We start from the raw sequence: 23,658 nt of genomic DNA, 5'->3' as shown, positions 1-23,658 counted from the left end.
ATTTGAGTCGTTGGCAAAATGCTCATTGCTATACTTGTCCTGGAAGACAGCTTTTCTCGTAGCCATTACATCGGCCAGGTGAGTCTCCAAGCTTCGGGCTCTCACGGTGGACCCACCGTATACTGTGTATCACAAGGACAAGGTGCAGTTACGTCCACACCCAGCATTCCTCCCTAAAGTGGTATCAGCATTCCATGTCAACCAGGATATCTTCCTTCCGGTCTTCTTCCCAAAGCCGCATTCATCACGATGGGAGCAACAATTGCACTCCCTGGACGTCCGTAGAACGCTCACATTTTATATCGAGCGCACAAAATCATTTCGTAAAACGCCCCAGCTCTTCGTCGCAGTGGCAGACCGAATGAAGGGTCTACTGGTCTCATCCCAGAGGATCTCATTGTGGGTAACGGCATGTATCCGTACTTGTTACGACTTGGCTCATGTACCCTTGAGCCACCTCACCGCACATTCTACCAGGGCTCAGCTTCATCTGCTGCCTTCCTGGCTCGTGTACCTATCCAGGAGATATGTCGGGCAGCTACCTGGTCTTCGGTCCACACCTTTGCTTCACATTATGCTCTGGTCCAACAGTCCAGAGGTGATGCAGCCTTTGGCTCAGCAGTTCTACATTCTGCGACATCTCACTCCGACCCCACCGCCTAGGTAAGGCTTGGGAGTCACCTAATTGGAATCGATATGAGCAAGCACTCGAAGAAGAAAAGACGGTTACTCACCTTTGTAACTGTTGTTCTTCGAGATGTGTTGCTCAGATCCATCCCAAACCCGCCCTCCTTCCCCTCTGTCGGAGTAGCCGGCAAGAAGGAACTGAGGGGCGGGTGGGTCGGCAGGGGTATATATCCAGTGCCATAGCGGCGCCACTCCAGGGGGTGCCCAGCCGACCCACCGAGTGTTGCTAGGGTAAAAATCTTCCGACGAGCGTGCACGCGGCGCGCACACACCTAATTGGAATGGATATGAGCAACACATCTCGAAGAACAACAGTTACAACGGTGAGTAACCGTCTTTTTCAGGACCCCGGAGGGCGGGAGGGGTGGAGCAGCCCAGCCTCTCCGTGTTCTGTCCTAGTTGGTGACACACCGGTTTGGGGTCACTGATTTTCGCACTTGTTCTCCGGGGCCCTGGGGTTAGATCAGGCCTTTTCCTTGAGACTCATTCGGCTTGGCCGCTCCTTTTCCCAGCAGTGCTTGTTCCACTTGTGGCCACACTTGTCAGAGAACCGTGGCTGGGAGGGACTCGAGAGCTCAGCTAGTCCGTGCCCTGCGCCGAGCAGGATGTGCTCTGCTCCCGCCCGCCTCTCACAGCTGAGCTTGCAACGGGGGAAATCTGTCAACCCAGTTATCACCACAGGCCCTGCCCAGAGTCTCCTGGCCCAGCCACCCAGGGCAGCCTGTGCTGTGGCTGAGTGGCAGGGCCCTGCGCCCCCCAAGGCTGTGGTGGGGCGTGGCTGGGGATGCTGGGGAGGAGATGGTCAGGAGCCCCAGGAATGGGCTCTAGACCCATAGGCTGGGAGGCAGCACGAGGGTCTAGTCTAACCCCCGCCCAGATCAGGATTAGACACCAGTCTGGCCCAGGCCCCGGGCAGGGGCTTCTGCTGCTGCTGCAGCCCCCGAGGCGCCCCGAGCCCGGCAGTGCCCCAGCCGGCTCACGCTGCCCCTCTCCGCAGTTCGAGGACGAGATCCTGCGCAAGCTGGACAGCGAAGTGGAGGGCGGCCGTGGGGATGAACAGTACAAGCAGCTCTTCCAGAGCATGTGAGTCTCTGCCCTGCCTGGCCCCACGTCCCCTCACATCTGCCCCTGGATGGGGCATCTGGCCCCTCCCCACGTGCCCCCCCTGCCCTGTCCTGGAATCGCCCTCAGCGGCTGCCAGCCGGAGCACTGGGACCAAGGACGAGTCTGTTAATGCTTCACTGCCAACTCTGCCCCCGCAGGCACCCCCGGGAGCTCCGACCCTCTCCCCAACTGGAGCCCCGCACAGTCAGCGCTCCTGCCCCACAGCACCCCCCACAGCCAGTTCCTGCCCCACTCCTCCGAGCGCCCCCTGCTGGGAGAGGCTGGGGCTGGGGTAGCCAGGAGCTCCCCCCACAGCCAGTTCCTGCCCCACTCCTCAGAGCGCCCCCTGCTGGGAGAGGCTGGGACTGGGGTAGCCAGGAGCTCCCCCCACAGCCAGCTCCTGCCCCGCTCCCCACAGCGCCCCCTGCTGGGCGAGGCCGGGGCTGGGGTAGCCAGGAGCTCCCCCCACAGCCAGCTCCTGCCCCGCTCCCCACAGCGCCCCCTGCTGGGCGAGGCCGGGGCTGGAGGAGCTGCCGCATGCGAGATATCCCCTTTTTGTGGCTGTGTGGAATGGGCCTGGCCTGCATGGGGCTCCAGGCCAGGGCAGAGGGGTGGGTGGGTGGATGGCTGAGGGGAACAGGGGTGTGAATCCTTCTGTTCTCCCCCAGCCTCCTCAGCTGCTGCAGGAATCACCCCGAGCTGGCCAAGCCCAGTGAGAAGTTCGTGGCCCTGGTCACGGGCCTGCTGGAGCGGCTGTTGGACTATCGTGCTGTCATGAACGACGAGAACAAGACGTACAGCATGAGCTGCACTGTCAACCTGCTGGTGGGTCCCTGGCCGCTTGCCCCACCGGGCAGCCGAGCGTCTCCCCAGGGAGCTCCCGCCCCCCAGCCCGGCGTCTCCCCGGGCATCTCCCGCCCCCCAGCCCGGCGTCTCCCCAGGGAGCTCCCGCCCTCCAGCCCGGCGTCTCCCCGGGCATCTCCCGCCCCCCAGCCCGGCGTCCCCCGCTGGCATCTCCCGCCCCCCAGCCCGGCGTCTCCCCGGGCATCTCCCGCCCCCCAGCCCGGCGTCCCCCGCTGGCAGCTCCCGCCCCCCAGCCCGGCGTCCCCCGCTGGCAGCTCCCGCCCCCCAGCTCGGCGTCCCCCACTGGCAGCTCCCGCCCCCCAGCCCGGCGTCTCCCCGGGCATCTCCCGCCCCCCAGCCCGGCGTCTCCTCGTGGAGCTGGCACCCCCCCGCCCGGCGTCGCCCCGGGGAGCTCCTGCCCCCCAGCCCGGCGTCCCCCACTGGCAGCTCCCCCCCCCAGCCCGGCGTCCCCACAGGCTGCTTCCCCTCCCCAGCCCGGCGTCCCCCGCTGGCAGCTCCCGCCCCACAGCCCGGCGTCTCCCCAGGCAGCTGGCACCCCCCAGCCCGGTGTCCCCTGCTGGCAGCGCCCCCCCCGTCCCCTCAGCCCGGCGTCCCCACAGGCTGCTCCCCCTCCCCAGCCCGGCGTCCCCCGCTGGCAGCTCCCGCCCCACAGCCCGGCGTCTCCCCAGGCAGCTGGCACCCCCCAGCCCGGCGTCCCCTGCTGGCAGCGCCCCCCCGTCCCCCCAGCCCGGCGTCCCCACAGGCTGCTCCCCCTCCCCAGCCCGGCGTCCCCCAGTGGCTGCTCCCCCCCCCAGCCCGGCGTCTCCCCGAGCAGCTCCCCCCCCCAGACAGTGTGATGGGCCTGCCATGCCCCATGGTGCATGAGGCTGTGTGGCCAGATGGGGCACACGGTGACAAGGGAAGCTTTTCCGCTTGCTGCCCTCAGGCCTGGGGCGGGGACCGGACATGGCCCAGCTGGGGAAGGCAGAGACACTTCCTGTCCCTCAGGCACCAGCCCCCCTTCCTTGGAGCACATGGGGGGATGGACTTGCTGTTCCCTCTGGGACCTCAGAGCTATTGCAGCCCCCTCCCCACAAGTCTGCTAGGGCCCCTCCCTTGCTCCCCCGGGCAGCCCCTGCTGTACCGAGCCCTGAGAACTGGCCCCTGGCACGTCTGGTAGCAGGGACGTTTACACAGTGCAGGAGAGGCTGGGAGCCCTGCCCAGGCACCCCACAGCCCTGTGGGTAGGGGTGACCCCTGGTCAAATCCCTGCTCTATGTCTGGCAGAAGGGAACTGAACCTGGGCCTCCCAAAGCCTGGGGGAGCGTGTACAAGGGTTCGCCGGGGGGCGACCCCCTTTGGGGGGGTGGGGAGCCACGCCGGCTGGACCCAACTGGCCTGGCCCAGGCACCGCTCTGCAGCCAGGGGTCAGTGCCCTGAGTGCCAGGTTTGGGGAGGTAGGCGCCGACAGCCCTTGGAAGGGCAGGACAGAGACCCTACCCCTCTGGTCAGCATCTCCCATTGGCTAGTTCCAGCAGGGCCCCACCTATCGCTGGCATCTGTGGGACCCACTCTCTGCCCATCCATTGTGTGGGGAGCTGGGCACCCTCTGCTGGGCTGCAGATCCCATGGGGTGGCAGGCGCCTACACACAGGCACCAATGTCCCTCTGTGGATCTAGCCCAGAGCTCTTCAGTGCCTCCTCCACCAGTCACCTTCCTCTGTCTGCTCTTCCTTCCCCAGAACTTCTACAAGGAAATCGACCGCCGGGCCATGTACATCAGGTGAGAGCCGTGTGCCCCAGGGGTCCGTGAGAGCCGTGTGCGCCCGAGGGTCCGTGAGAGCCGTGTGCCCCGGGGGTGTGTGGGAGCCGTGTGCCCCCGGGGGTGCGTGGGAGCCATGTGCCCCGGGGGGTGCGTGGGAGCCGTGTGCGCCCGAGGGTCCGTGAGAGCTATGTGCCCTGGGGGTGCGTGGGAGCCGTGTGCGCCCGAGGGTCCGTGGGAGCCATGTGCGCCCGAGGGTCCGTGGGAGCCGTGTGCGCCCGAGGGTCCGTGGGAGCCGTGTGCCCCGGGGGTGCGTGGGAGCCGTGTGCGCCCGAGGGTCCGTGAGAGCCGTGTGCCCCGGGGGTGTGTGGGAGCCGTGTGCCCCGGGGGTGCGTGGGAGCCGTGTGCCCCCGGGGGTGCGTGGGAGCTGTGTGCCCCCAGGGGTGCGTGGGAGCCGTGTGCGCCCGAGGGTCCGTGAGAGCCGTGTGTCCCCGGGGGTGCATGGGAGCCGTGTGCCCCGGGGGTGCGTGGGAGCCTGTCACAGAGTCCCCGGGCGATGCTCTGGAACTGCTCCCCACCAAGCCAGTCAGGACTTTGGGGAGCCTCCTCTCCCTCGCAGCAGCCTGTCTTCAGGGCAAGAAGCTCACACGGCTTCACCTCCTGGGTCTCTCCTTGGAGCATTCAGCATCCTCTGCCCCTCTGTGCGCTTCCCACAGCGAGTCCGCCCAGGCGGGGTCCTGGGGAAGCCACAGGGTCCTGCCCCCCCACTGCGCAGTCAGACGTGACTCTCAGCCAGCCAGTAACACAGAGGTTTATTTGATGACAGGAACAGGGTCTAAAACAGAGCTTGTAGGTACAGAGAACCGGACCCCTCGGCCGGGTCCATTCTGGGGGGCAGTGAGCCAGACCCCCACGTCTGCCCTCACTTCCCGTCCCCAGCCAGCTCCCAAACGGAAACTCCCTCCAGTCCCTCCTTCTCTGCTCAGTTCCTTTCCCAGGCCAGGAGGTCACCTGACCTCTTTGTTCCCCCACACCTTTAGCATCCCCTTGCAGGGGGGAAGGGCCGGGCCATTAGTTGCCAGGAGACAGAGTGTCGGCCATCACTGAGGCCCCCCCCACAGTATTCAGAGGAAATATTAAGAACAGTCCCACTTCGTCACAGAGCCGTGTGCCCCCGGGGGGTCCATGAGAGCCGTGTGCCCCCGGGGGTCCATCTCACCTCCAGCACAGCATCCTGTGGCCTCCACTCCAATGGGCTTCGCTCACAAGCAGAATAAGATGGTTCTTCTTAGTAGCTGCCCTGCAGCCCCCTGGGTGCATCGTGACCTGGAACAAGGTTTAGCAGCTTGAAAGGGGCCCTTGGGGCCCCCGAGCAGCTGCTGGGTGGATTTGCACAGGGGCCACTGGGTGGAAGTTAATACCCACCCTGAGGATGGTGCCAGGCAGGCTCCCCGAGGCTCATGGACTAGGTCTAGCTCTCCGGCTATGCAGGGCCCAGGCTCTGCTGCGGCTTTGAGCAATGGCCCGTGGGTGTCCCCCTTGAGGTGATGGTGCATCCCTGCGCCTTTGCTCGGAGAGGTTTAGTAGCAGGGCCTATGCGGGTCACGCAAGCGCAGTGTTTGCCTCGTGGCTCTGCTGGCACCCAGGGCGGGTGCAAGGATGTTTCGTGCCCTAGGCAAAACTTCCACCTTGCGCCCCCCACCCCCAAGCCCTGTGGCAGCTCCCCACCCCCAACTCTGCCCTGAGGCGCCCCCCCTCCGCGGCAGCTCCCTACCCACCCCCTCTGCCCTGAGGGGGCCCCCCCGCGGCAGCTCCCCCCCTCCACCCTGAGGCGCCCCCCCCGCGGCAGCTCCCCCCCTCCGCCCTGAGGCGCCCCCCTCCGCGGCAGCTCCCTACCCACACCCTCTGCCCTGAGGGGGCCCCCCCGCGGCAGCTCCCCCCCTCCACCCTGAGGCGCCCCCCTGCAGCAGCTCCCCCCCTCCGCCCTGAGGCGCCCCCCCTGCAGCAGCTCCCCCCCTCCGCCCTGAGGCGTGCCCCCCCCCCGCGGCAGCTCCCCCCGGCCCGGGGAGCCGTGCGGCAGCTCCCCGCCCCAGCTCATCTCTGCTCCGTCTCCTCCCCGAGCACGCCATCGCCGCTCCACTTCTCCCACCTCCCAGGCTTGCGGCGCCCATCAGCTGTTTGGCGCCTGGGAGGGAGAGAAGCAGAGCCGGGCGGCGTGCTCAGGGGAGGAGGCGGAGCAGAGGTGAGCTGGGGCAGGGAGTTCCCCTGCGTGCCATGCCCCCCCTTACTCCCCGCTCCCCCCTGCCCCAGCTCCCTCCGCCTAAATGCTGACGACGACTGGGGCGGCCAAAGATCCAGCCGCCGCGGTCACCACCGAAGGACCCGAAATGCTGCCCCCCAAATGCTAGCACCCTAGGAACCACCTAGGTCGCCTAATGGGTTGCACTGGCCCTGTTGGCACCTCATCTAGCATGTGCAACCTGGACCTGGACCCCTCCTTTTCTTCTCAACCGTCCCTGGCCAGGGACGGAACCCTTAGCAGTCCCATGAAACTTAGCTAGTCAATAGTTTCAAATAGGACATGAAGTATAAGTTTCATTTTTTTAGTAAATTACTTACTCCTTTTTCTTCCTAAAAAAAATAAAAATAAAATAATAATAAAAGAAAGTTTAATTCATGTATCCCTTAGGATAGTTAGGATAGAGATTGTGAACTGACAAAAACGCCGGGTTCACCAGGATTCAAACACTGCACGATGTGCAGAGAAGTGATGCCGGCATCCAATGGACACACTCAATGTGTCCGTTGCTTGGGGGAGATGCACATACCCCAGAAATGTGCCCATTGTAATAACTCAGAGCCCGAGCTCATAGAAATAGCGACCTGAGGCTAAAACTCATCTTGATGGAGAAATCACTTTGGCCCGCCTCTGATCTGGGGCAGGAAATTCCCTCCCAGCAGAGATCAAACAGTTTAACGGCAAGGTCTCCTGAGACCGATTCCTCAAAAACCCGGCAAGAAAACACGCGTCCTCATCGCCTCACAGAGAGCAGACCAAGAGGAAATGATCTCCCACTAGATTGCTCTCCTTGGTGCCGACCTCACAGCTGCTCAGCACTTAAAACTCTCTGGGAACCTCCACTTTTTGCAGATACAGACTAACACGGCTGCTACTCTGAAACCAGTCTTTACAGGCAGACGCCATTGCCCACCTGGTATCTTGAATGTCTCCAGGAAGACTTCTTATGTGGATTGGAGCATTCCAAGATGCATTGTTCCCCAAGGGCTTCCTGATTGGGCACTTAACTTTGCAAACTCCTTTCTCCAGGAACTGACCAAATGCTCTATTAAGGTTATTTACACGCCCAATATTCATAACTTTGAGTACAAAAATGACACATGCATACAAATAGGATGAATAGATTCAGTAGCTCATAACCTTTACAGAGATATGTTACATGGCAAATGTAGCACAGAACACATTCCCGTTCTGTCATATATATTCATAAGAATATTTCCATAAAGCCTTATGGGTGGCACCGTCACAGTGGCACTGGCTTTTCCTGGAGCCCGTGTGCCACCAGGGGCTGTGGGGTCAGCTCTGGGCAGTCCGGCTGCCCCGAACTCTCTGGGCGGTGCGCAGACCAGTGCACCAAGCACCACCTGGCCCGGGCGAAGCCTGGGAGATGCTGCAGGGGCGCAGAGCCCTGTGCCATGCTGTGCTGCCGTCAAGGCGAGGTGGGGCTGCTGCCATCTTCTCCACCCTGGGTATGGCCTAGTATCAGCCCCACTGCAGGGTGAGTGGGCCAGGGGCATGGGCCCGGGTTAGCCCAGCCTCCCCTGCGACCCAGCACAGGCACCACCCTGCAGTGGAACCACAGGCAGTGCTAACCCCGAGCTGTGCTCGCTCCCAGGTACCTGTACAAGCTCAAGGACCTGCACGTCAGCTACGAAAACTACACGGAGGCAGCCTACACCCTGCTGCTGCATGCGCGGCTCCTCAAGGTATGGGGGGGACCTGCTGCTGCTGCATGCGTGGCTCCTCAAGGTATGGGGGGGACCTGCTGCTGCTGCTGCATGTGTGGCTCCTCAAGGTATGGGGGGGCACCTGCTGCTGCATGCGCGGCTCCTGAAGGTATGGGGGGGGACGGACCTGCTGCTGCTGCATGCGCAGCTCCTCAAGGTATGGGGGGGACCTGCTGCTGCTGCTGCATGCGCGGCTCCTCATGGTACGGGGGGGCACCTGCTGCTGCTGCATGTGGCTCCTCAAGGTATGGGGGGGCACCTGCTGCTGCATGCGCGGCTCCTCAAGGTATGGGTGGGGACGGACCTGCTGCTGCTGCATGCGCAGCTCCTTAAGGTATGGGGGGGGACCTGCTGCTGCTGCATGCGCGGCTCCTCAAGGTATGGGGGGGACCTGCTGCTGCATGCGCGGCTCCTCATGGTACGGGGGGCACCTGCTGCTGCTGCATGTGGCTCCTCAAGGTATGGGGGGGCACCTGCTGCTGCTGCATGCGGCTCCTCAAGGTATGGGGGGGGACCTGCTGTTGCTGCTGCACGTGCGGCTCCTCATGGTACCAGTGGGGCACCTGCTGCTGCTGCATGCGCGGCTCCTCATGGTACTGGGCCGGGGGGCACCTGCTTTCTCTTCGAGAGGCACATCCCGGCGGCTGCTGCATTGCAGGAGCGCAGGCGTGTCTCGAGCCCTTGAGCAGAGAGTCTCAGCTCACAGCTTCGTTCAGCCCACGCGTGCGCCCTAGGCCTCCTCATGCCAGACACCGAGGCTATGTGTGAGTATGTGGGAGAACCACCCTCTGTTCCTTCTCAACCGCCTTGGCCAGGATGGAGCCCGGGTGTGTCCCGGCTTCTCTGCTTCTCTCAGGCTAGGATGGCAGAGTTCAGTGCAGTCAGAGTTCATTAGCTAAGTAGCCAAGAGGTTGGTTTTTTCTCCTCGCTTTTCCTAGCAGGGCATTCCTGGCTCGCCAGGCTCCTGCTGAGAGGCCGTGCCTGGAGCGACAGCCAGGCCAAGCATGTCCATTGCGTGTGGGAGCCCCACATCCCCCACAAGTGCAGCTTCTGCCTGGCCCTCAAGGAAGATGAAACTCAGACTGTTCATGATGGAACGTTGCCATCGGCCAGCATCCGAGTCAGGTCAGGAGAGCCCCCCGTACGCCTGTCTCCGGACAGACCCACTGCCCATCTGCCTCGGCGCAGGCTTCCCCTAAGAGAGGGAAGGGTTTGGGGGCTTCAGGGAAAGTCTCTAAGAAGAGGAGTGCGGACTCTCACCTTGAGCCAGCTCTCAAAAAGTCCAGTTCCCCAGCGAGATCCATGCTCTCCGGAGCCTCAGCCTCTTGCCTCAGCACGGTTGAGTGGAAGGACTCTGCCTCCGGTACGGCTGCAGAGTGCTGGAGCTCAAAGGAGACACAACTCCTCCGACGGGGCCTCGGTACGCTCTGCCAGCAAGGGCAACCCCAAGCAGTCGAGCTGAGCCTCGCCATCGGTACCTATGGCACCCTCAGCACCAAGCAAGCAACAGCACCAGACCCCATCGACGTTGACGCCAGGACGCCCTCCCTCGATGGTACTGTTGGCTTGGTGGCCAGGTCCTTGGCACTGTGTTGCTGCTGGTCCCCACCTCTTGATAACGGATGAACCGGGGTCCCTGTGCTTCATGGTTACCAAGTGCATCTCGGTACCGAGACCCTGATATCTGGGCCACTTTCCCCGGTACCACAGCACTCTCCACCGTTTTCGGCAGTTGCTCCTCTGCTGGATGAGATGGACGAGGATGAAGGAGACTCAGTCTCCTCTGTTTCCTTTCAGGTGCTTCCGCCATATCCCATTCTGGGAGAGTCACAGGGAAGATGGGGCTGTCACCCTAACCCAACCATGCATCCCCCCACTTCCATATGGGCCCCCAGTGGAAAGACTGGGCCCCTGGGCTGTTTATCAACAACAACCTGCCAGACCACCGGTACCATCTCAAAGGGAGCCCAAGTTCAAGCAGCCCCCACCGCAGGAGATGTTTGAGGAGCAGGAAGCCAGGGTGGAAAAGGAGGCCACCCCTCAGACACCTTTTTCATCCTCGTCTCTGGACGAGGAAGTTATGCCTCTGCCACCAGCCATGGCTGATGAAATTACCAGAAATCAAGACCTCCTAAAAGAGGGCAATTGATGCCCTTCAAATTCCACTCAAAGAGGTTAAGGATTTGCAGCTTAAACCTCCCATTTGGTGGATATCCTGCAGTCAGCAACAGCCCCCAGGGTGGCGTTAGCCATCAACGAGGTGCTCCTGGATCTGGCTACGCTGGTGCGGCACACACCTTCCACTCTCCCACCCACATGTAACCGGGCGGATAACGTTCTGTTTCCCCCCAAGGATTCTAACTTTTTCTTCTCACAGCCTCCTCCTCACTCCCTGGTGGAGGGTGCAGCAAAGGAGCGGGGTCGGCAGCACTTCTCGGAGGGCCACTCTACACTGGAAGCGCTACGTCAGCACAACTGCGCCGCTGCAGCGTGTCTGGTGAAGACGCTCTGTGCCGACTGGAGAGAGCTCCACCTCTGTGAGAAGCCCAGCTACGTTGGCAGGAGAAGCTCTCCCACCAATGTAGCACTGTCCTAAGGGCTGGTGTAACTTACATCGTTGGGGGGGGGGGCTTTTACTGAGACAAGAAGTTAAATCTCTCTCATGAGGAGCACTAGCCCTGGTCCTGCATCCTCACAAGAGCAAAGGATTTTACGGTACATTCCTTGTGCCAAAAAGGGATGGAGGGCAGAGACCGATCTTAGAGCTAAGACTTCTAGACAAGTTCAGGTGACTCTGGCAGCTCTAATTGCTTCACTGGAGGAGGGGGATTGGTTTTCAGCTGTTGACCTGCAAGATTCCCATTTCCATATAGGAATACACCCATCGCACAGGAAATAGCTATGCTCGACCGTAGGCCAGGGTTGCTGCCAATACCCAAGCTTCCCCGCGGCCTTTCCTCAGCCCAGGGTGTTCTCAGAGGTGCTGGCAAGAGTGGCTGCTTACCTCCAACAAGAAGCAATCCTAGTCTCCCCAGATTTCAGTGGCTGGCTACTCCAGGGCCGTTCTACCTGCCACCCACCGGCCCTCGCTCTGTTCCAGGGGGTGGGTCGGCAGCTGCATGTCAAATAGTCCCATATGGCAGATAGTTTACAGGGGTGTATCTGGACTCATTGACAGCCGGGGCCTACCTTCCCTCGGACAGATCTGTGATTTTGTCAGGTCTGGGACGGGCAATCCAGGGCGCCTCTGGACCACAATAAGGAACAACTGTTGTCAGCTCCTGGGGAACGTGGCAGCTTGCACCATTGCATCATTGCCTCCGCTGCTTCCAGGGCTGGCTCAGACTCACCTGTTCTCCAGTCAGTAGCACCCTGGACAGACAATTGACAGCTCCTGTACAAGTGGAGGCCTCCCTTGGCTGGTGGAAGGATCAGCCCAGCGTCTGACTATGCAGGGATCCCTCTCCGTCACCCAGCCCTGCCAGTGACTTTAACGCCAGACACATGCTGGGGGCTGGGGGCCCACCTCACTGCCCTCTGACTCTGGGCAGATGGACAGCTCAGGAAACTGGACTCCACATCAATCTGTTGGAGCTCAGGGTGTCGAGATCACTGCCCCTGTCAGGGCCATGACAGACAATGCATCCCGTGTGTCCTGTATCAATAAGCAGGGAGGAGCAAGACCCCCTCCCTGTGCGCTGAAGCCGTGAAACTGTGGGACTGGTGCCTGGCTCATCAGCGCTAAATCTCGGCAGTCTACTCCCAGGTATTGGGAGCAGCACAGCCCATGTGCTCCGCAGGCAGTTCTCAGGACTACAAATGGGAGCTAGACACCCAAGTTCTCCACGGCGTATTCCAGCCTGTCCTCTGTTCCATTTGTCTAGGATGGCGGCTTTCTTAGTGGCCATCATGTCGGCCCGTAGGGGCGGGGAGACTGGTAATTTGGTAGCCGATTCTGTCTTTATGCTGTTCTTCAAGGACAAAGTGTCTTCACGTCCACATGCTAAGTTCTTACCTAAGCTTCCGTCCAAGTTCCATCCTGACTGTCATGGAGTCCCCGGGCGCTGCTCTGGAACTGCTCCCCACCAAGCCAAGCAGGACCCTGGGGAGCCTCCTCTCCCTCGGAGCAGCCTGTCTGCAGGGCAAGAAGCTCACACGGCTTCACCTCCTGGGTCTCTCCTTGGATCATTCAGCATCCTCTGCCCCTCCGTGCACTTCCCACAGCGAGTCCGCCCAGGCGGGGTCCTGGGGAAGCCACAGGGTCCTGCACCCCCACGTCGCAGTCAGACGTGACTCTCAGCCAGCCAGTGACACAGAGGTTTATTCGATGACAGGAACACGGGCTAAAACAGAGCTTGTAGGTACAGAGAACCGGACCCCTCGGCCGGGTCCATTCTGGGGGGGCAGTGAGCCAGACCCCCACGTCTGCCCCTCACTCCTCGTCCCCAGCCAGCTCCAGACTAACAACCCCCCTCCAGCCCCTCCCCCTCTGCTCAGTTCCTTTCCCGGGCCAGGAGGTCACCTGATCTCTTTGTCTCCAACACCTTCAGCTGGCACCTTTGCAGAGGGGGGCCAGGCCATCAGTTGCTAGGAGACAGAGTGCCAGGCATTTAGGTGCACTGGCCCTTTGCTCTGCAGCATCACACCCCCTGATCCCCCGACCTAGATACTTAAGAACTGCAGAGGGGACATTGAGGCACCAACACAGTATTCAGAGCAAACATTAAGGACATTCCCAGTTCGTCACACTGACCAAGCTGTTGGTCCACCAGGGTTTTTCCGAAGCTGCATGGTGCTCCGCAGGAAGCCTGTTTTCATAGCCTGGAGGTTAGAAGGGTGCTGGCTTTCTGCTGAGATAGGGCCAAGCCAGTCTCCTAGGCTCTCCGTCTCCTTTGGGGTAGATTGAAGGGCTCCTCGCTCTCTGCTCAGACTATCGAGATGGCTCTCTGGGGGTATTAGCACTCCCCCAAAGGGTGCTAGCACATTCACCCAGATCACAGGCAACAGCTCCAGCACTACTGCAGAACGTGCCAGTATCTAGCTCTGCAGGGCTGCTCCGGGGGCTTCAGGACATTATGCCCTGATCTGTGCCGCCAGATCCGATGCGGCACTCGGTTCTGCTGGGCTACCATCAGTCCTGGACTCCAAAGCTCCCTCCTCCCCTGGGGATACTGCTCGGGAGGCCCCTGACGTGGGATGCTGTGCAGAGTGAGAAGTGGGGCACCCGCTGTGCTGCGTGTGTGAAGACAGAGAATTGGAAGCGGGGGGCTGGGAGAAGGGAGGGTGTTTGGAACCTGCAGTCACTGTCTGGGGCGGGGGCAGCTGGGAGGCCGGTGAACCCAGACGGGGAGGAAGTCAGCCAGGTAAGAAAGGCTCACGAACGGCCTGGGCGGGAACAGACCTTGGCTGCAGATTTGAGGGTCCTGAGCCGAACCTGGAGCAGAGGGGCCCGGGTTCCTGCCAGCTGCGGAGGGAGTGGCGTGGGCCGTGAATGGGCGGACTGCCTGGGACTGTGGGGAGCCCCCCTGGAAGGGGAGCCGCAGAGTGAGCTGGCCGAGGGCCCCCAGCGGCAGAGCAGCTGCTGGAGTGAGAGAGGGGCTGCAGTGTGGGAGAGCAGCGGAGAGACAGGCGGAGCCGCAGGAAGGGGCGTCAGCCTCGCGGAGCTAGTCCCCGGAGCGGCCAGCAGGAGTCGCTCTCTGGCGGGGGCCAGAGCGCATCGTCACCCCCCCTATAGTTACTCACCTTTTCTTGGAGACGTGGCCCTGTGGGCACGCCCGGCCCCCTCCGTGCCCCCTGCTTCGGGGTGTCCCCAAGGGCGTTTGGGTAGGGAAGGAACTGAGAGCAGTTCTCCCGCGCTCCCCGGTGCAGCCTCTGGGTCTGGCACGAGGAGGCCGAGGGGGCGGGCATGGGCCCAACGGACACTGATGAGCTGAGACTCGCCACCCAAGGGCTCAGGGGGGCCTGTGCCCTGATGTGAAGCCCCCGCTGGGATGGGCCTATCGGAGACCCGCAGTCACTGCACGAGGTGAGGAACCTCTTCTGCATGGCCAGCTCCTCCAGGTGCGGGGGATGGGACCCTGCTGCTGCACACGCCGCTCCTTGGGGTACCGGGGGGTGGGCCGGGGACCCTGCTGGTGCACACGCCGCTCCTTGGGGTACCGGGGGGTACGGGGATCCTGCTGGTCCACACGCTGCTCCTTGGGGTACCGGGGGGTGGGACAGGAACCCTGCTGGTGCACACGCCGCTCCTTGGGGTACCGGGGGGTACGGGGACCCTGCTGGTGCACACGCTGCTCCTTGGGGTACCGGGGGGTGGGACAGGAACCCTGCTGCTGCACACGCCGCTCCTTGGGGTACCGGGGGGTACGGGGACACAGCTGCTGCACACGCTGCTCCTTGGGGTACCGGGGGGTGGGCCAGGAACCCTGCTGGTGCCCACGCTGCTCCTTGGGGTACCGGGGGGTACGGGGATCCTGCTGGTCCACACGCTGCTCCTTGGGGTACCGGGGGGTGGGACAGGAACCCTGCTGGTGCACACGCCGCTCCTTGGGGTACCGGGGGGTACGGGGACCCTGCTGGTGCACACGCTGCTCCTTGGGGTCCCGGGGGGTGGGACGGGAACCCTGCTGCTGCACACGCCGCTCCTTGGGGTACCGGGGGGTACGGGGACCCTGCTGCTGCACACGCTGCTCCTGGGGGTACCGGGGGGTGGGACAGGAACCCTGCTGGTGCACACGCTGCTCCTTGGGGTACCGGGGGGTACGGGGATCCTGCTGGTGCACACGCTGCTCCTTGGGGTACCGGGGGGTACGGGGATCCTGCTGGTGCACACGCCGCTCCTTGGGGTACTGGGGGGTGGGCCGGGGACCCTGCTGGTGCACACGCTGCTCCTTGGGGTACCGGGGGGTACGGGGATCCTGCTGGTGCACACGCTGCTCCTTGGGGTACCGGGGGGTACGGGGATCCTGCTGGTGCACACGCCGCTCCTTGGGGTACCGGGGGGTGGGCCGGGGACCCTGCTGGTGCACACGCTGCTCCTTGGGGTACCGGGGGGTACGGGGATCCTGCTGCTGCACACACCGCTCCTTGGGGTTCTGGGGATGGGGGATCCCTCTGGGTGCTGGGGGGCAGAGTCGGGTACCAGACCCAGAGCTCTGGGTGGAGGAGGTGGGGTACCATGCCCAGAGTCCCGGGGGGGGGGAGTCGGGGTACCGGAGCCCATCTCCTGCTGCTGCATGCTGGGGGGGGGGGGGATTGGCTGTGTGGCGACGGGGTCTGTGTGCCTCTCCCCAGTGGTCGGACGAGCCGAACACGGCCCCCATGCAGGGCTCCCACAGCCAGAGCCTGCACACCCAGCGCCAGCTGAAGGAGTCGCTCTACAACCAGATCATCCACTACTTCGACCAGGGCAAGGTGAGCGCAGGGCTGCGACCCAGGGAGACTCCCCTCCCCACGGCCGTACCCCCCTCCCCGTGGCCTCTTTCCCCTTCCCCAAGGGACCTCACCCCCCTTCCCGCAGCCCGTACCCGTCTCCCCATGGCCCGTACTCCCTTCCCACGGCTGTATCCCCTTCTCCACGGGCCTGTACCCCTCTCCCCATGGCCCATACCCCCTGTCCCGGAGTCCCCGGGCGCTGCTCTGGAACTGCTCCCCACAAAGCCAGGCAGGACTCTGGGGAGCCTCCTCTCCCTTGGAGCAGCCTGTCTGCAGGGCAAGAAGCTCCCACGGCTTCACCTCCTGGGTCTCTCCTTGGATCATTCAGCATCCTCTGCCCCTCCGTGCACTTCCCACAGCGAGTCCGCCCAGGCGGGGTCCTGGGGGGGCCACAGGGTCCTGCCCCCCCACTGCGCAGTCAGACGTGACTCTCAGCCAGCCAGTAACACAGAGGTTTATTCGATGACAGGAACAGGGTCTAACACAGAGCTTGTAGGTACCGCGAACCGGACCCCTCAGCCGGGTCCATTCTGGGGGGCAGTGAGCCAGACCCCCACATCTGCCCTCACTCCTCGTCCCCAGCCAGCTCCAGACTGACACCCCCCCAGCCCCTCCTCTCTGGGCTTTGTCTCTTTCCTGGGCCAGGGGGTCACCTGATCCCTTTGTCTCGAACACCTTTAGCCTCCCCTTGCAGGGGGAAGGGCCTGGCCATTAGTTGCCAGGATACAAAGTGTCGGCTATTTATGCACATTGGAGCCTTAAGAAATGCACTGGGGAAACTGAGGCACCCACACAGTATTCAGAGGAAACATTAAGAGCAGCCCCACTTCGTCACACCCCCTCCCTGTACCCCCTCCCCAAGGGCCTCTCCCCATGGCCTGTACCCCTTTCCCCACAGCTGTATCCCCTTCTCCACGGGCCTGTACCCCCCTCCGTGGCCCATACTCCCCCCCCGCAGCTTGTACCCCTTCTCCAAGGCCCCTTCCCCCCTCCCCAGGACCCGTACTCCATTCCCCATGGCGTAGCCCCTTCTCCACAGGCCTGTACCTCCCTCCCTGTGGCCCCTATCCCCTCTCCAGCACTGGGCCCAGGAGCTCTGATAGTTTCACCAGTTCCCCTCGTCCCCTGGGGGTCTGGGCACTGCCCCCTCTGGGCCAGGGCCTCCCAGAACATGGGCAGCCCCAGGTGAGCTGGGTCCCAGCTCAGCCCTGGTCCTGGTGCGCCTCCTGCAGGACGCTGGTGAGCCTGCAGCAGCTGCCAGCCCATGGCTCTGGTGGGCCCAGTGCAACTGCAGCCCTGCCCGGGGATGAGCTGCACCGTGAGGTCATTCAGTCCCGTCTGGGCCCAGCTGCCCCCACTGCGGCCAGGCAGCTGCCAGCCGCGGCCGGGCCCGATCCCTGTGGCAGGGATGCCCGGCCCGCCATGCCACACTCGCCCCCACAGCCTGGGCCTGGTCTCTCCAGAGAGGCTCATCACATCCTCTCCCAGGGCTGGTCCCACGGCCCAGCAGGTGCCCCTTGGCCTGGCAGAGCGGGGGCAGAACCTGCCCAGGCAGTGACCCTGCTCCCCAGCAGCGGATCAGTGGGTGCCGAGGCAATGCCCAGAGCAGAGCTCTGAGAAACGCCCCCACCCTCCCGTGCAGAGCCCCTGACTCTGCCCCCCGTCTCCCAGCAGATGTGGGAGGAGGCGATTCACATCTGCAAGGAGCTGGCCGAGCAGTACGAGAGTGAGATCTTTGAGTACGAAATGCTGAGTGACATCCTGGTGAGTCTGGGGGGCAGGGGCTGCGCCTCGGAACTGAGTGTGCAAGGGGGGCACCAGACAGGGACACTGTCAGCTCGTGGGGAGCCCAGAACTGGGCTAGCCGGGGCTGCGGGTCGGGAGTGAGGGGCACCGGCAGAGCTGGGGGGAGCCCAGGGCTGGATTGGCAGGGGCTGCGGGTCGGGAGTAGGGGCACTGGCAGGGCTGGGCTGGCAGGGGCTGTGGGTCGGGAGTGAGGGGCACCGGCAGAGCTGCGGGGGGGGGGGGGAGCCCAGGGCTGGGCTAACGGGGCTGCGGTCAGGAGTGAGGGGCACCGGCAGAGCTGGGGGGAGCCCAGGGCTGGGCTGGCAGGGGCTGCGGGTTGGGAGTGAGGGGCACTGGCAGAGCTGAGATAGGAGGGGACAGTTCAGGGGAGTTGGCAGAGCCGGTCTCCAATCTGCCTCCTCCTGGGTAGTGGATTTGGGTGAAAACGTCTGAGCGGGGTGGGGCCCCATCCTGTGTCTTGTAGCAGCGGGAGGCAAAGTTCTACGAGAACATCCTGAAGGTGCTGCGGCCCAGCCCAGACTACTTTGCCGTGGGCTACTACGGGCAGGGCTTCCCCACGTTCCTGCGGGTAAGAGACGCCCCGGGGCCCATCGCAGCCAACCACCCGCTGCTCTGCCAGCCCACAGCTGAGCTCCGGCATGTGCTCCTGGGCCGCCGGGTCGGTGTCGGCCCCTGTGACAGCCTTGGGCGAGGGCCCCCTGCTGATGGCCGAGCCCCGGACCCCACCATGCTCCTCTCCCCCTGCCGCCCCAGGGATCCTCCTCTGGAAAGTCCCCTGGCCACAGCCTGAGACCCTGCGGCCTGGGGACTCTGCCTCGACTTCCCTGAGAGAGATTCCAGCAGGGTCTGACAGTGTGCAAGGCCTGGGGGGAGGGGGAAGGGCTGGGATAGTGGGGGAGGAGCCAGGCCGGGCCCCCCACTCCCTGCCAGTGCCTGGTGACTCCTCCCCCACGCAGAATGGGCCTGGCTGGCCCCCCATCCTCCACCGGCTGGTATATTCCCCCCCCACACACACACGCTAGGCCAGGCCATTGCAGCAGGGTTGGGCCAGGCAGGCGCAGCCCTCGTGGGACAGGAGGACAGGGACGCTGACCTTTCTCCCCACCCCCCAGAACAAGGTGTTCATTTACCGAGGCAAGGAGTACGAGCGCCGGGAGGACTTTGAGATGCGGCTGCTGACGCCCTTCCCCTATGCCGAGAAGCTGCAGACCACGTCCCCGCCAGAGCAGGACGTCACCGACTCACCGGGCCAGTGTATCCTCCCCGTCCCCAGCTCCGTGGCCAAGGCCCAGCTGTCTCACATCCCAGTGTGACCCACACCCCTCCTGCGTGCGGGGTTCTGGCCCGTCTAGTGGCACCCAGACGAGACCACTTAGAGAGAGATGATGAGTCTGCCCTACCGCCGGCTGGCTTTTAGCTCGTGCACTAAGCTCCCGAGGTCGCTGGTTCGATCCCGCCTGCCGCCCACCGGGGTCTGTCGGTGTTACACTGGGCACGAGCGTGTCCCCCGTCCCAAGCACGCCCCACATAGGCCCTCCCCTCCCCCGAGCGTGCCCCGCGTAGGCCCAAGCATGCCCCACCACGGGGCTTCCCTTGTGCAGGGGTCTGGCTGGGTGTGGCAGGCACAGGGGTCCTGTGGGCCCCCCCAGCAGGGCTCAGCCCGGGACAGACCTGTGCTCTGGCTGCTCCTTCACTCGGCCCAGATATCCAGTGCTTCACCGTGCAGCCCGTGGAGGAGGCCAGGGACCGATTCAGGGGCAGGAACGTCCCCGAGCAGATTGTCAAGTGAGTGCCCAGGGCCCAGAACCCCCAAGGTGGGCATGCCAGTGCCCCCACCTGCAGGTCTTGGTGCTCGGGGGGTGGGTCCCCGGGCCCGGGGGGGCAATTCCCCAGGGGGGCAGGAAGGGTGCTGGGGGGGGGGGGAGTTGATGCAGGTCCTGGGACAGGGTGCAGTACATGGAGGAAGTGTCCCCCCCCCACGACGCTGACCCCGCCTTCTTCCTGCAGTTTCTATAAAGCCAACAACATCCAGCAGTTCAGCTACTCGCGGCCCTTCAGGAAAGGCCCGAAGGACCCTGACAATGAGTTTGCGGTGAGCCAATTCCTGGGGGAGCCCCATGCTTAGGGGGGATGGGGGGTGCAGATGTCTCAGGGTGGGCGTGAGCAATGGGGGAGCCCTGTGCTCGGGGGAGGGGGCAAGGGAGCATCGGGGGCGCCCGATGCTCGGGGGGGGTCCTGGGGAGTGGTGGGGGGGGGCTGTGCGCTGGGGGGACGAGGGAGCATCGGGGCGCCCTATGCTCAGGGGGGTCCTGGGGAGTGGGGGGGGCTGTGCGCTGGGGGGACGAGGGAGCATCGGGGGCCCTGTGCTCGGGGGGGTCATGGGGAGTGGTGGGGGGGGCTGTGCGCTGGGGGGACGAGGGAGCATCGGGGGCCCTGTGCTCGGGGGGGTCCTGGGGAGTGGTGGGGGGGGCTGTGCGCTGCGGGGACGAGGGAGCATTGGGGGCCCTGTGCTCAGGGGGGTCCTGGGGAGTGGTGGGGGGGGCTGTGCGCTGGGGGGACGAGGGAGCATTGGGGGCCCTGTGCTCAGGGGGGTCCTGGGGAGTGGTGGGGGGGGCTGTGCGCTGGGGGGACGAGGGAGCATCGGGGGCCCTGTGCTCGGGGTGGCCAGGGGGTTCCCAGGTGGGAGGAGCTGTTCAGCTTCCCTCAGCCAAGGCCCGTGTGGTGACTGAGCTCTGACCGCCCCCCCTCCCCCCGCAGACCATGTGGATCGAGAGAACGACCTACGTGACGGCCTATCCGCTGCCTGGGATCCTGCGCTGGTTTATGGTCCTAGCCACCGCCAGGGTGAGGCCCTGGCAAGGGAGGAACTGGGGGAGGTGGGAAGCGGGGGGGGTGCCGGGCATCGGGGGGGGGGGTGCCCTCCTACCCACTCGGACACTTAGCCCCTCCCACCCCTGCCCTGGCCTTTGTTCTCAGCTGGGGTCTCTGCTCAGCTCCCAGCTGCGAGGCAGGAGACCCGGAGTCACTGGCGCTGCCATTGACTCTCTGACCCCCTGGCGCTGCCATTGACTCTCTGACCCCCTGGCGCTGCATTGACTCTCTGACCCCCTGGCGCTGCCATTGACTCTCTGACCCCCTGGCGCTCTCAGTGGTTCCTTACTCTTGGCCTGTCCTGAGAGCAAACTGAACCCCTCTCCCCCCCCCACCCGCTGGGAGCCGTGCAAGGTCTGGGGGAAACTGAGGCACGCATTCCCCTTTGTCACACCTGGTTCAATCTGGATCCAGTGTCCCAGCTGCCTGGTGAGCCCCAGAGGTAGTGCGGGGAGGTGGCCCCAGCCCTGCTTGTGTGGGGCCTAGGGAAGGAATCCTGCCTTGCCCAGGAGTCCCCGGCCACAGGGTGTGGAGGCAGCAGAACCAGGCCTCGGCCTCCCCAACCCTCCTCTCCCTGGGCCTGGAGATGCCCGGCGTGTTGGGCTGCAAACGGGTGACGTGACCCTGGGAGCAGCTTGGACGCAGGCGGGCGAGGTTTGTGGTGGGGTCCCTGTGGGGGATCACAGCCTGCCCAGTGCCGCCTGTTCTCAGGTGGGATTGTGGCCAGCCGGGGGGCCCTGGGTGAAATGGGCCGAGCCCCCCAGCCCTCTGCAGCCACTGAATAGCCTCCCTGCCCCGGCCCAGACCATCATCAGCCCCCTGGAAAATGCCATCGAGACCATGAAGAAAACCAATGAGAAAATCCTGACCGAGATCAACCGGCACCACAGCGAGCCCAGCCTGCCTGTCAACCCGCTCTCCATGCTCCTCAACGGCATCGTGGACCCGGCCGTCATGGGGGGCTTCGCCAAGTATGAGACGGTGAGAGCTCCGGGGCGGGTGGGGGCAGGGCGCAGTCCTGCTGCTCTGGAGGGCTGACCCCAAACAAGGGGGCATCACCACCTGCCTCCAGTGAGCTGCTGTCATGCAGGGAGCAGTGTAAAACATCAGAGTAGTTAATGGTCTATGGGGAGCCCAGGGCTGGGGTCCCAGGGGGCTGCGCGTTGGGAGTGAGGAGCATCAGCAGGTGAGACAGGGCTGGGGCAGCAGGTGAGGATTCAGGAGCATCAGCTGAGCTGGGGGGGACAGGGCTGGGGTAGCAGGGGCTGCGAGTCGGGAGTGAGGGGCACCGGCAGAGCTGTGGGAAGGGAGCACAGATAGGGTTGCCAGGCATTCACTTTTCCACTGCAACGCCCTGTCAAAAAGGGACCCTGAGCAGCTCTGGTCAGCCCTGCTGACCAGGCCACTGAAAGTCCGGTTGGCAGCACAGCGGGGCTAAGGCAGGCTCTCTGCCCGGCTCCACGCAGTTCCCTGAAGCAGCCGGCATGTCCAGCTCCTAGGCGCAGGGGCGGCCAGGGGTCTCTGCGCGCTGACTCTGAGCTCCCATTGGCCAGGAACTGCAGCCAGTGGGAGCTGCGGGAGCAGGGCCTGCAGGCAGGGGCAGTGTGCGGAGCCACCTGGCCGCCCTGAGCCTGGGAGCCAGAGGAACATGCCAGATGCTTCTGGGAGCCGCCTGAGGTAAGCGCTGCCTGGAGCCCACACCCCTAACCCCCTCCCACACCCCAACCCCCTGTCCCAATCCTGAGCCCCTCCTGCCCTCTGGACTCCTCAGCCCCAACCCCGAGCCCCCTCCTGAGCCCATAATCCCTCATTTCTGGCCCCACCCTGGAGCATGCACACCCAGCCCGGAGTCTGCACCCCCTCCCACACCCCAACCCCCTGCCCCAGCCCGGTGAAAGGGAGGGAGGAGGGAGGGAGGGAGCAGGGTGGGGCCTCGGGGCAAGGGTGACCCATTCCAGTGCTTCACCACCCTCCTAGTGAAATAGTATTTCCTGATATCCAACCTAAACCTCCCCCACTGCAACTTGAGACCATTGCTCCTTGTTCTGTCATCTGCCACTACTAGGACTCTACACTTGTCCTTACATAACATAAGAACGGCCGTACCAGGTCAGACCAAAGGTCCATCTAGCCCAGTCTCCTGTCTACCAACAGTGGCCAATGCCAGGTGCCCCAGAGGGAGTGAACCTAACAGGTAATGATCAAGTGATCTCTCTCCTGCCATCCATCTCCATCCTCTGACGAACAGAGGCTAGGGACACCATTCCTTACCCAGCCTGGCTAAAGAACGGTTACTCACCTGTAGTAACTGTTGTTCTTCGAGATGTGTTGCTCCTATCCATTCCAGTTAGGTGTGCGCGCTGCGCGTGCACGGCTTCTCCGGAACTTTTTCCCTAGCAACCCCGGTGGGCCGGCTGGCGCCCCCTGGAGTGGCGCCGCCATGGCGCTAAATATATACCCCAGCCGGCCCGTCCGCTCCTCAGTTCCTTCTTGCCGGCTACTCCGACAGTGGGGAAGGAGGGCGGGTCTGGAATGGATTGGAGCAACACATCTCGAAGAACAACAGTTACTACAGGTGAGTAACCGTTCTTTCTTCTTCGAGTGATTGCTCCAATGCATTCCAGTTAGGTGAATCCCAAGCCTTACCTAGGCGGTGGGGTCGGAGTGAGACGTGGCAGAATGCAATACCGCAGAGCCGAAGGCTGCATCGTCTCTAGACTGCTGCACCAACGCGTAGTGGGAGGCGAAGGTGTGGACCGAAGACCAGGTGGCCGCTCTGCAGATGTCCTGGATGGGGACATGGCTCAGGAAGGCGGCTGACGAGGCGTGCGCCCTCGTCGAATGAGCGGTGAGTCGACATGGTGTCACGTGAGCCAGCTCGTAGCATGACCTGATGCATTGAGTCACCCAGGAGGAAATGCGCTGGGTAGAGACCGGCTCGCCTTTCATGCGATCAGCGACTGCGATGAAGAGTTGGGTGGAACGCCGAAAGGACCTTGTCCGGTCGATGTAAAACGCCAGCGCCCGACGGACGTCGAGAGTGTGGAGCTGTTGCTCTCGGGGCGAAGCATGGGGCTTCGGGAAGAAAACCGGGAGAAAGACGTCCTGATTAAGGTGGAAGGCCG

At 63.7% G+C, this 23,658-nt stretch overlaps 1 protein-coding gene across 4 annotated transcripts in view; it reads left to right on the top strand.

Moving 5' to 3' along the window:
• LOC123370842 (dedicator of cytokinesis protein 2-like) overlaps positions 1-23,658 on the top strand; it is a 336,056-nt gene that overhangs the window by 294,063 nt on the left and 18,335 nt on the right. For all 4 annotated transcript variants that reach the window (XM_045017656.1, XM_045017657.1, XM_045017655.1 and 1 more), the window contains 12 exons: positions 1,685-1,770; positions 2,460-2,616; positions 4,377-4,417; positions 8,311-8,401; positions 15,716-15,835; positions 17,531-17,620; positions 18,126-18,230; positions 18,775-18,916; positions 19,366-19,447; positions 19,670-19,754; positions 20,420-20,506; positions 21,338-21,514. In XM_045017656.1, the coding sequence (XP_044873591.1) occupies positions 1,685-1,770; positions 2,460-2,616; positions 4,377-4,417; positions 8,311-8,401; positions 15,716-15,835; positions 17,531-17,620; positions 18,126-18,230; positions 18,775-18,916; positions 19,366-19,447; positions 19,670-19,754; positions 20,420-20,506; positions 21,338-21,514 (1,263 nt within the window). The remainder of the gene's footprint in view (positions 1-1,684; positions 1,771-2,459; positions 2,617-4,376; positions 4,418-8,310; positions 8,402-15,715; positions 15,836-17,530; positions 17,621-18,125; positions 18,231-18,774; positions 18,917-19,365; positions 19,448-19,669; positions 19,755-20,419; positions 20,507-21,337; positions 21,515-23,658) is intronic.

This window comes from Mauremys mutica, chromosome 5, assembly GCF_020497125.1.
Source record: "Mauremys mutica isolate MM-2020 ecotype Southern chromosome 5, ASM2049712v1, whole genome shotgun sequence".
NCBI classification, from domain to species: domain Eukaryota; kingdom Metazoa; phylum Chordata; order Testudines; family Geoemydidae; genus Mauremys; species Mauremys mutica.
This window is presented reverse-complemented; position numbering and strand designations above follow the sequence as displayed.